The sequence below is a fragment of the Urocampus carinirostris genome, chromosome 1, assembly GCF_059441175.1.
Source record: "Urocampus carinirostris isolate Australia breed hairy pipefish chromosome 1, RoL_Ucar_1.0, whole genome shotgun sequence".
In the NCBI taxonomy this organism is placed as follows: domain Eukaryota; kingdom Metazoa; phylum Chordata; class Actinopteri; order Syngnathiformes; family Syngnathidae; genus Urocampus; species Urocampus carinirostris.
The window spans coordinates 15,510,438-15,523,251 of NC_142349.1; the positions used below are offsets into that span (position 1 = coordinate 15,510,438).

Here is a 12,814-nt window from a genome sequence, read left to right on the forward strand (position 1 = left end):
TATCACACTTCCATAAAGGTCAGATTTGTACAGTATACAACTGATTGTTGTCCTATGGACAGATTCTCCCACCTCAGCTGTAGACCGTTCATCCAGAGTGATCACGGGCCTCTTGGCTTCATCTCTGATCAGTTTTCTCCTTGTATGAGCTGAAAGTTTATGGGGACGGCCCGATCTCGGTAGATTTGCAGTTGTCTGATACTCCTTCAATTTCAATATTATTGCTTGCACAGTGCTCCTTGGGAAGTTTAAAGCTTGGGAAATTGTTTTCTATCCAAACACAGCTTTGAACTTCTCCACAACAGTATCTGCTTGGTGTGTTCCTCGTTCTCTGCGATTTAAACAGACCTCTGAGACTATTAGAGTGCAGGTGCATTTATACAGAGACTTGGAATTCAACAATTTAAAAGAAAACAAATCCAAATAAGAAATATAAAAAATATACATCCTTAGGGTAAATTTACAGCAAATAATATAAATAACATTGCATCAGTCTTGATCATTTGACATAAATTGATTAATGATTTAAAATGATTATTTTTTATGTAATTTGTTTTTTACGTGTTTTCTCGGTTACACAATGACAAAACTCAATAATATAATAATATAATAATAATTTCCTTGTATTGTCATTCTGTGTAACAATGTACACAGAACGAAATGTCGATTGCATCTGACCCGATGCAGCCGCAGCCAAGAGAGGGCGCCGCCGCCCACTTTTTAAGTCTTAGGAATGACTCGGCCGGGGCGCGAACCCGAACCTCCCAGTCTCAAAGCGGGCGCCTTACCATCTAACACAAAGAGGTGAAGCAATTCAACACTTCAACTCTTGGATAACTCTTGATAATGCATGACTGTGTGATGGTGTTCAACGTCATAAAGTTGACCATGAGAACATATAATATGATCTGAAAATGAGAGTCTTATGTTGAATAACTGGTCATTTATATTTTCTCTTGTGTTGGATGATTTGTGAAAAATATCATCAACAAAAAACAAACATTAATGAATTCAAACATAAATGAATTGTTTTCTTCTTGATGTAAACCAGTTTCTTGGCGAACAGAAATTTGTTTGTGAATGGCTTCTCTTTAAAAGAGCTGAACAGAATTTGGACCTGAGTTACTCTCTACCATCATCTCCTGGCTTGTGTCATCATTACAGCCTCACTCAGCTCATTGGTGATGTGCAACTTGATAGTATAACCGAGCCAGAAATAAACATTGATGTAGTTAACATTGTTCACAATAAGATTGAACGTAGCATTCCTGGATGAACACGTAATAAAGACTTAGACGTAAAAAAAAATCAGATACAATTCAGATAAAAAGATTGTCAGGAAAAATACAAGATAGTGTTTGGAGAGCGATGTAAGTCCACATTTTCCAAATAAGTTGATAAATAGGATATAAATACCCATTTTTTTATTCATGGGCAATATATATTGCGGATTTCCAAGCCAGAAATGTCCTTCTGACTGGGCAGCAAACAGCCAGTGATCTATGTGTTGCTTACTCTCATTGTGTTTTTTCTGTCTGCTGCCATGCTCCCAGCATAGAACACCCTGGCGCTGTATGCTAAAATGCTCTTCACTGTGGCTCTGTAGACACACATATATATATAAATATATATATATATATATATATATATATATATATATATATATATATATATATATATATATCTCATCTCATCTCATTAGCCGTACCGCTTATCCTCAGTAGGGTCGCGGGGGGCTGGAGCCCATCCTAGCAATCATTGGGCAGTGGGCAGGGGACAGGGGATATATATATATATATATATATATATATCTCATCTCATCTCATTAGCCGTACCGCTTATCCTCAGTAGGGTCGCGGGGGGCTGGAGCCCATCCCAGCAATCATTGGGCAGTGGGCAGGGGACAGGGGATATATATAGATATATATATATATATATATATATATATATATATATATATATATATATCTGTATATACCTATATATATATATCTGTATATACCTATATATATATATATATATATATATATATATATATATATATATATCTGTATATACCTATATATATGGATATATATACCTCTCTTTAAAAGCCTGACATTGTTCACTGTTGTTATATTTAGCCGCAAAATGATGAGATAGTTGTGCTTTCATAGACTTTTATCTAATAATGATTTACATTTAAATGCTTTTGTGGCTGTTTAAGAACACCTGCGGTTCAATTTGTTCACACGGGAAAAAACATGACCTTGAAGAAAAGTAACCAATGAGCTTTTGTCCTTGGGCTCACTATTAAGAGGTACATAACACAGAGTTACCGGGCGTTTTTTTCCTCATGCTATCATGACTATTTATAGTTGTCTATAAAAAGCAATAACTTCAGCTTCAAATTATAAGGAATATTACAAAAGGATGGAGGGGATCGCTATTAGCAGAAATAGTGGTTTACAGGCTCCCTCTAGCGGTAGGCAAACAATATCTTACTGGTAGGCGTCACAAATTAATTTAATGTTTACGAATTAATGTTTACGACTTAAAAAAGGGGATGCAGACTTTTTAATTCATGATCTAAGTATTATCAAATAACTATTTTTTCCATACGCAAGCGCAATTTTGTTGCTGAGTCATGTTACAATAATAGACAATACCATGTACAAGTGTATCAATCAATGTACCGTCAAACGATATATGTCAATTATTTACATTAAAAACGCACACAAACTGTTGTATAATTTAATTTCAGTTATTAATATTGCATTGCTAAGCATTTTTCTTTGGCGGGTACTTATTGTAAATGCTTTTAAGATTTGTTACATTAAACAGGATTGCCGTAATGACCTCTTTTGAACGAGTGGTGAAACTGCACGACAGCTAACTAAACATCGTCAACATTGGAAGGGCGTTAATTCATTAGCTAAAGCGTTTTTCCTGGGCTCAAACTATAGTAAATAAACTAAAGTGTTGTCAAATATAGTGACCAAAAAATGCAAAAAGTTTACATTGGAATTTCCCAAAAAGGTGGAGACAATTGTAGCTTCGATTTTCTTGTGGAGCACTTTTACAGCATCTGTTTTTCTACGGCAACTTGAAAGGGCCATTTGATAAAATTAAGCAATTGTGTTCAAACCAAGACGTCTTTTGGATACTTTTAAGGTGGGTATATTTTTCAACAAGACATTTGCAGTGTCTATTATCCGTTTCATGAAGTCCTCAATTTGAAATGGTCAGCTGCACTAATGTATTCAGCTTGCACTCCAATTCATAGCAAACTATTTCAAATGGGTTTCGATCGTTGATTGTTGACGGCCAAGTCATTTGATGGAGCACTGCATCATCTGACCTCCTGCTTGAACAGCCCGGAGGCGAGTCAAGGTCATTGTCAGGCTGAAAAACAATTGGTTTGCGACCAAGTGCAAACCAAATGGGATGGTTTCTCATGAAGCAAACTTGTGGTTGCCATGTTGGGCCTTGCGGTTCCTAGGTTAGTAACATTCATTATTGGATGTTCTGCAAAAGAGTCAACTGTCTAACTCAGGGGTGTCGAACTCATTTCAACTCGGGGGCCACACGATAAAAAAAAACATTCTCTCTCAGAGAGAAAGAACAGAAGAGAGAGAAAAAGAGAGAGGGTTGGACAAAGAAAGGGAGAGAGAGAGAGAGAGAGAGAGAGAGAGAGAGAGAGAGAGAGAGAGAGAGAGAAAATGTGAGAAACAAAAGAGATAAAAAGATAGAGTGAGGGAGATTGAAAGAGAGAGATAAAAGGAAATCAAAGAAAAATAGAAAGAGAGAAGGAGAGAAAAGAGAAGGGGAAAGCAAGAGAGAGACAGAGAGAGAGCAAGAGAGAGAAGAGAGAGAGAAAATGAAAAAAGGAAGAGAGAGCAAAAGAAGATAAAAAGACACAGAGAGAGGAGGAGACAAAGAGGGACAAAGAAAGAGAGACAGAGATAATGAAAGAGATAGAGAGTAAGAGAAAAAGAGAAGATGGAGAGAGAGTAAGAGATATAATTACAAGTACAGCGTTTGTGAGAGGCGCCTGGATTTGGACATATTTCAACCCCCAGCTCGTTTTTCTCTTGCTCTTCACTCAGCGTTGTCTCGCGGGGTGAGTTCAATCCCTCAGCTGGTCAGATCCGGCCTGCGGGCTGACTGTTTGACACCCCTGGTCTAATTCATTCATTTCTTTATGGAGACAGCCAGCCACAAGTTTAGATGACTAGTCCCTAATTGGCCTGACTGACCCATATTGTTTACTTCATGGTTTTCAAGGTTTTAATTTAATTGGGGTTTTCTCGGCTATACATTATGACACAACTCAAATGCAAAAGAGGTTAAGCGATTCAACTCTTGATAATGAATGACTGTGAACTGAAAGTTTGTCTAGGTCATGATGTCCAAAATAAGAGAGCTGACCATAAAAACATATAACATAACGCAAAGCTGATATCTAAAAATAAAAGCCTTTCGTCGAACAATTCATATTTCTAATTATGGCAGAGGATTTCTGTAAAATATCACCACCAACAAACAAACATCAATTAATTTGATGGGTCTTCTTTTTCTTTTTGATGCAAAACAAATTTTCTTGGTGAACACAAATTTGCTGGTGAATGTCAGCTCTTGCAAGGAGCTGTATGGAATTTGGAACTTTGTTACTCTTTGCCGCCATCTTCTGGCTTGTGTCATCATTATCATTGCAGCCTCAGTCCGCTTGTTCATAATGCGCGTGCAAGTGTGCATTTCGTAAACGCACTCGAATAAATTTTTTTTTTTTTCATCTTCTTAAGGTGTGGGTTGGCGTTTGGACTGAACTATAAATGTTTTTTTTTCTTACTTTCACCATTCTCATGATACACTGTCGAATAGGAATTAAAAAAAACCTGCTGGGACAAGCCTGACATCACTCCTCAGCACTCCCTCACCCTTTACCCATTTCTTGAAGCCAATGTGTTCCGCCCCAAACAGCTCTGATAAAAGTAAGATAAGTGCAGATAGACATAGTGGTAAAACATATAAGAGCTATTTGAACTCAGTTGGGCATTGTTATATTCTCCTTTCCCTTTTTTCAAGTACACCTCAAACGACACAACCCACCTTTAAAGAGAAAAATAGGATAAAAGACTGTCAGGTTAAACAGGTAAAAATAATATATTGTAGTGCCCAGAGCAGGGGTCTAAAACTCAACTGACTCGGGGGCCGCCGGAGCTTGGGTCTGGATGTCGATGGGCTGAATCGGGGTTTTCGCAATAAAAAAACCCTGATAAAAGTTTTCCACTGTTGTCAATTGGGCTTTGACAATGTGTTTTATTTAACCACTAGATGTTGTTGTATTTTGTAATGCAACCGAATAGAAGTGCTATAAAGCTCAGCGAAAAATACCAACTACGGAGACTCAAAGAGACCAAAATGCAGCATTTTTTTCATTTCATTGCCCAGCTTTTGACAAAGAAAGAAAAAAAGAAAAAAAAGGAAAAACAACAAAAGGAGACAAAAAATAAGAAAAATTAAAAAAAAAACAGTAAAAAAACTAAGACAAGGGGTAAAAGAAAAAAAAGGGGGAAAAGAAAGAATACAGAAGAACAAAAAAAAGAGGAAAAAAAACCAGTTGCTTTTTTTTCAGGTACGGTTGTCAGCATGATGGCGGACAATTAGTTACTGTCGTCATGATTACCGATGTGAATCACCTTTTCCTGCTCGTTTGGCGCCAACCGCTGCGGGTTCTGATTGGCTCCCTGTCCCTAGCTAAACCCAGTCCTGTCAATCCCCTGTTGTCAGTCTGTTTGCGAACCTCTGTTTATACAAGGCTAGCCTTTTTCGACCCTGTCTCCCGCCTGTCCCATTTTTGCTCCTGTTTGTCTCCGGCTACAACCTGTTTTGATCCCGACCACGTCTGCTCCCCCGTCCCAGCTTACGACCCATTTTTGATCCCGTCTACGTCTACTCTCCCGTCCTGGCTTACGACTCATTTCTGACCCCGACCACGCTTTGTTCTCCGAGTCCCGGCTACCGACCATTTTTTCCGTCCCTGCCACCGCCATCGCTCGCTACGGGAGATAAACTTCCGTGTTCGGATCACAGTCCGAGTCCGAAAGCGACTTGCTTCCCGCGTCCAGTGAACACCAGATAGTGGGTGCAGCCCTTCCTCTTTCTTTCAATAACACTTGTGGTAAACGTTACGCAATTGGGTCCTGTTTCTGTTCTAATCCTGACAAATGTTATGTCAAATAAATGTAAATTTCTCCAGCATGCATGTTTATATCAGAGTTAATGTATTTTTGCTTATTCTATAAATCAATAATAGACTTTAAACTACCATGAGGCCCCTAATAATACACACTGTCTCTTTAATCTTTTATATCGAGCCTCAAACTGTCCTCCCCAGGACGTAAGTTTGAGACACCTGGCCCAGAGACTGGCATAAGTTACAATAACAGTGAAAAAAATTAAAACAGTACATCGTATCGATAGCACAATTACAAGTATAACATTTAGCAAAAACACGTAACATGTAACTGTGCAAAGCTGTCATTTGTGAAAAGTCTTTCATTGGTGGTTCATATTTCTGATTACTGGTCGATGATTTCTGGAAAACATCAATGACAAGAAACACACAAAAGATGAATTCATTTGGCCTTAGTTCTCTCTTTGATATAAGTCAAAATTTCTCGGTAAATATACGTTTGTTTGTGAATGGCAGCTCTTTTCCAGTAGAAAGTCAGCTTGTGACCCTAATGAAGTGTGGCCTCTTTGTCCGGCATCATTAGATCAATGTAACAAAGTGGGGAACATAGTGATCGGATGGGTCCGCTTTCGATTGATTGCTGCCCATAGATTTTTTTCCCTTTCTGCCGTGCTCCCTAAACTACAGCGCACGGGCCGAGTATGAAGCCCTTTAACTTTTGGTCCGCCTCCCTCAACAATACCACAGAGCATTCTAATTTTTTTTTTTTCATATACCATATTTATTCGTGTATGAAGCTCTTTTTACTTAGGAAAGAACTCCAAGCCTGACTACGCGTTTTTGGTGGTAACAGGATTCAAACCCAGGTTGCAGTGGTGAAAAGCCCGAACACTTACCGGAGGGTTACCAGTAATACAGAGGACATATGAAAAGGCATTGGGTTTTATCTCATTATAACACAATCTTTAGTTAGCGTATCAGAAATGAATGTGAGTTTTGTTGTGCATTTCACATGTTCACGGTTCACGGATCCTTTAACCACCTGGCTCAAAGGCAACACTTCCTGCGGTGTGTCTTGGCCAAGTACAGCCTGGTGGCTCCCATTCCTCTTTTTTATAGGAGTTTGGTCCCCCACAACAAACAAAGTACTGGTTTCAATTTCCACTTCTAAAATGTGTTGAATGGAAGAATTTTGCAATTTAAACCAGATGAAGGTAAATATATTCACATTTCCTTAACAGAATGGCTAGCAAAACTGAAACCACTGTTAGTAATAATATTCCCTCTAATGCTCAATAAGTAGCATTTTTGATAAACCTCACCCACTGAATCCAAATATAAACACTGCACTATGGGTGGAAAAAATAATTTTTCTGTAACAGTTACTATCCACAAACTCCAAATAACTTACAAAAGAGGGCTAATTGAAATTAACAAAATGAACTTTTCTTCTAATTAACTCATAAACAGGTAAATACTGAAAAAGCTTGAGCTTCTTGTGAAAAATATAGTCAGTACTTATTTCCAAATTAGCAGCGACACTACGAGTTTGAAGGGATTGATCCTTACCTATCAATCTGTCCGTTTTTGCTGTACAAAGTACGTTTATTATGCATTTTAGGATGTGTATGACGTACAAGAAAATCTGTACGGAAAAACGCAAAATTGTCAATTATGGGTACCATCCGGTATACGCGACTATCACGAAACGGCAAATCAAGTCAAACGAGTTCGCCGCGGTAGCCTCTATCTCTGTATCATTTTTTTTCGTTGCAAACAAAGCAAGCGGTTTGATGCTACTTTGCGCATGCGTCTGCCGCCTGGGATTTCCCATCATGCATCATTCCGATCACAGGTGAACATTACAGCATAGTTGGGAATTTTCTTTGGATACAATCATCAAGTCACAATGGCCAAACATGAATTAAAACGCCGTAAGTCATCCTGATCTGAAAACAACAGGCGGGTTGATTGAGTAAATTTGAAATACATGTGGTCTTAAAAACATCGGATTTCATGTGGTAGGTCTGTAGTGAAAGGAACTCTGTCTCTCTTTAGAGAACCGGCTTTTTTCGGCTCAACTCATTAAAGCGAGCCGGCTCTCAAACGGCTCACTTGCTTTGATGCATTATATTACGAATTATGATGTTGTATAAAGAAGTTAAGAAAAAAAGGAAGTATAAAAGGAGAAAATAAAAAAAAGTCAGGTTAGTGGTTATCCCTTTAATCAGTATATTAGCAACAATAATTTAATGCATAAAATTAATTAATAACTTGAATAAGAAAATGTATTAGTCTACTTAATTATATTAGCATGTATTTGTTCCTTCTACAGTGAACGTCCAAGCTACTTATTTTTTTTATCTTTTTTTATAATAAACCTCATTCATGTCGAGCAACTCAGGATCTCACAACAAAATGTTAATTAAGTAAACGAGCTAAGCGCCTGCTTACGGCCCCGCAACCACTAGGAGGCCCCCACGTGTGGTTAACTTTTTGGGTGCCAACATTGTTGTCGTTGTCTTTGTGTGCCCACTCAAAAATAATTCTACAGAAATACAACAAAAATACTAAACAAAAACTACAAATCTAAATATCAAATATAGTGCTTGAAAACAGGGACCTCATAAACCATTTTGCTTTCCCCCCCAAAAATATTATAGAATTACTACAAAAATAATACTAAAGTGAAACTATATTACAAAATATTACTGGATGATTATTTACTCAAAAAATACTACAAAAAGACAACTACAGTAATATTACAAAAATACTTAAGAAATATGACAAAATACTACTAGTAAGATACTACATGATTTATACAAAAATACTACTAAAATACGGCTTTGGAAATACATCAATTGTATTTCTAAAAAAATACCAACACATATTACTATATCATTAAAAACTACTAGAGAAATATTATGACAAAAATACTACAAAAAATATATGTCTAAATATCTTTTTATTGTCATTGATATTAATGTGTGACACAGTTTATGCATTGACATTAGACATGGCCTTCAGGGTAGGAAAAATAAAACTAAACTAGTATCACTGTACTACTACATACTACAGATATACAACAAACATTCTTATAAAGGAAATACTACAAATACAAAGATAGTACAAAAAATACTGAAAAATAATACGACAGTATTACTACAAAGTACTATAATCCTAAAACGACTAATGATACAAAAATACTAAGAGACTATTACAGAGCAACAACAACAAAATCTACTTTCGAAATACAGCAAAGGTACTACAAAAATACTAAAAAAGTGCTACTGTGGAAATACTACATAAAAAAGTACAAAAATAAAATGACGCTTAAATAACACCTAAAAAAACCTATAGAACTACGATAAAAATCAAACTTAAGAAATACTAAAAACTAAAAAGAAAAAAAAACACTACAGCGATACTTCAAATCTAAATAACAAATGAAGTGTTTAAAACGACGACCAAATATACTACTGTATTTTGCTCTAATTGTGGTTTTTTCAAAACCAATTTGACCAAACTAATTTATTTCAAAAGAAGTATAACTTGTCACATGCGGCTCCTGACTCCAAATAGTTCCCAACCCCTGGAGTAGAACATGAAATGAGTTCTAGTATGGATGCAAATGATCAAGTAATAGGGGGCCCTAAATCTAATTTTGCTTCGGGCCCCATGAAGGCTTGGGCTGGTCCTGAACACCATCAACTGTTCAGGAGTTTAACTGACCCTCTGTTTTTTTTTTCTTCTCACCATTATTTTGCCAAGGCAAAGGCCCGCGACCCACATTTGGGTCCCGACCCTCCAGTTGTGAAATCCGGATATTGTGTAAACTAGACCATGTCTATGACAACTAAGCTGAACTTGGACCTGTGGAGAAAGTTTATGTTCCATGGCTTTCTTTCTGTGAAGAACCCAAAGATTCTTATTTGTTTCAGTTCAAGAAAAAACTTTTTTTCATATTTTTCTATTCTTTTTCTTTTCTTTTACTTTTGTTTTGTGAAAAAAAAAACAGCAAGGTTATTTGATTTTGACGTTTTGGAAAACATTACATTTATACATTTATGAACTCCTGCAATCGTCACCCTTTTAGATTATAATCTGACCCCGGCCCTTCATCAGTGAAAGAAAAAGTGATGTGGCCCTCACGGGAAAGTTAGGGGACCTATGGTCTTCAGCAAAAACCAAAGTCAAGCTAACGTAATCAAACCCAGAAGCACCAACCTGTCCTTTAAAAATAAAAGACGACGCCGGAAAAGAGGCATTACTTTGAAGTCGACTCCACAGAACAAAACTTTTCCCTGTCTCGTATTGAAAGGAACGTGAGTGCAGTTGAGGGGACGGTTCGAGATTTCTCGCTTGAGGACCAAGTGAAGTTTGCTGACTCGCCCGCCCACTTGCAGCTGTCAGTCCCGCAGGACGGTCGGCCATCGGATGCCCGCACCGACGACTGCTTAGCTATCCCCGGGTCTTGCGATCGCTTGTCCTACCCAAAAATGGATTTCTGGCACCGACGGACTCACTAAAAAGTTCTGATACTTCTCCGCGGACTTTGAGCTGCCGCTAAGGAGCCATTTGAGTGACTTTTCGAGGGGAGGGACATGCAAAAGTTGAAGGCAAGCGGGAGCGGAGCGCTGCCCCGGCTGCCTGACAGCGACGGGGCCGGGGAGGGCAAGGAGAACGGCGCCGGGAAGCATTTCCTCGGTAATACCGAGAAGGAGGAGGAGGACGACTCCATCTGCACCAGGAGGAAGATGCTCGTAGGCTTGGATGTCATATGTCTTTGTGTCGGTAAGCACGTCGCTGCTTTTAATTAATTTGTGACAGAATTTACATTACACGCAAAGTGCGTTCAATTCATTTGGTGGGAAATGGAGTGGAATTCGACCCCCTCCCGCCCTAGATCATCCAGACGAAAGCGTTCCCTGTAGGGGGACAGGAGGGTGGGAAGAGTGGAGCCGGGAGCAGTTGTTGAATTCATCTGTTCCCATGGTAACCTCCGCTCACCCGAAAATTCCCAAGAGAAGGACGTGGGAATTGGGATCAAAACATAATCGTGCTCGGTTACATTGAATGTCAGCCGCATAATTTACAGTGCCCAGCTGGAGTACGGGATCCCCTTGGAACAACAACAAATACAGTTCCCACATTGACAATAAAAATAAAGAATAACATGAAAAAGAGGGTACAAACCCATATAATAGCTTCTTGTTAGTTCACATTCATGGATCCCTTAACACTGGCCACATGCCACCATGCATTTCAGAGTAAAGAAAAAAGAAGAAGCGGGTCTTTACGTATATTCTATCAAAAGTTATGATTTTTTTAAAATAAATGCCAACCAAAGGCTTTCTTCGACTGCTAGAGGACAGTGTTGAGTTTCTATAGCGAGCTGAGTTTAAAACTGCATTGACTTAACTGTTACAATAAAGTAGGTAACACATTCAATGCCAAAGATGAAAATCTTTTGCCCTATTGTTTGGGAAAGAATGCATACATGCTGACCTTTTACCATTAAAAAGCAGTAGATTCTATCTTCCACTCCATTTTTACATGCAAAACACAATCCGTCTCCAGAATAGTAAAACAACAATATGTGCCTTCTTTAAAACCGTAAGTGCCAAAGTTACCAAGACAGATTTTTTTGGGCGATTTCAAATCACTTTGGTGGGCAATCCATAATAAATACGGTCATTTTAGATGCTCCTCAGCTAAAGGTCTTTAGGACCTTAGCTTGGCCTGTTACCGGATATTTCTGGTCGTGTTGGCCGGTTGTGGTTTTTGAACTGCGTACCTTATGCTAGGTCCTTAGCTTGGCCTTCTTGGCCTTGCTTGGCCATTTGATGCTAGGTCCTTAGCTTGGCCTCTTTGATTTTTGCATTTCGGAGATGGAATATGAGCTTGCTCTGTCCACTCCACGCATCGGCCCGGTATTGCAGTACCACCGGGAACGGTGCATTCGCAATGATCGCGGCAAGGCTTTAGGGCTAGGACCTTAGCTTGGCCTTTTGGCTGAGAGTAAGTGTCCCGGCTCCTAGGCTTTGTAGCGTATTATGAACTGACCGATAACGGATAATGGATAATGAATAACGAAGATAGATCAATAACCCATAAAAACCCCCCTCCTTGCATAGAAGGGAAGCCCCTCTTCATTTATTTCCATCCATCCATCCATCCATCATCTACCCTGGTCATATCCCTCGAGAGGGGTGACCGATAGCAAGAACAACACATACAAAAAAAAGAATAAAAAGGGAAAAAGTAGCAAAAAACTCACAAAATTTTGTGGACCATGGCCAACCCAAATGCCCAAACACCCAAACACGTTAAGCACCTCGGCACCCAAGTCGGTCATGCTTTCGTCCCTCCAGATGAAATGGGACAAGAAAGCGGCCATGTAGCTCGTGTCAGGGTGACACAACACACTCTTCTCTTCAAAAACAGGGCCCGACAGCTTTCACTGGTTTACCCCTGCTGCATCATACAGGTGCCCTGTCCCATCCCTTAGAACACATCTAAACATCCCACTATCCTTTTACTACACCTCTTCACTCATTCTTATCACCAACAAGAGCTCCAGCTTCCACTATATTGAGACCTCTTTCCTGCAGTGCACTCATAACACCATCCATC

General features: G+C 38.8%; 1 protein-coding gene and 1 pseudogene across 1 annotated transcript in view; both read left to right on the forward strand.

Annotated features, from left to right (window-relative positions):
- The first annotated feature begins 10,479 nt into the window (after positions 1–10,479).
- Positions 10,480–12,814, forward strand: part of ppap2d (phosphatidic acid phosphatase type 2D) — a 33,800-nt gene continuing 31,465 nt past the window's right edge. Inside the window, exon 1 of the mRNA XM_088328406.1 lies at positions 10,480–10,972. Within this exon, the coding sequence (XP_088184532.1) occupies positions 10,783–10,972 (190 nt within the window). The 5' untranslated portion in view covers positions 10,480–10,782. The remainder of the gene's footprint in view (positions 10,973–12,814) is intronic.
- LOC148373697 (U2 spliceosomal RNA) lies at positions 11,986–12,145 on the forward strand (annotated as a pseudogene).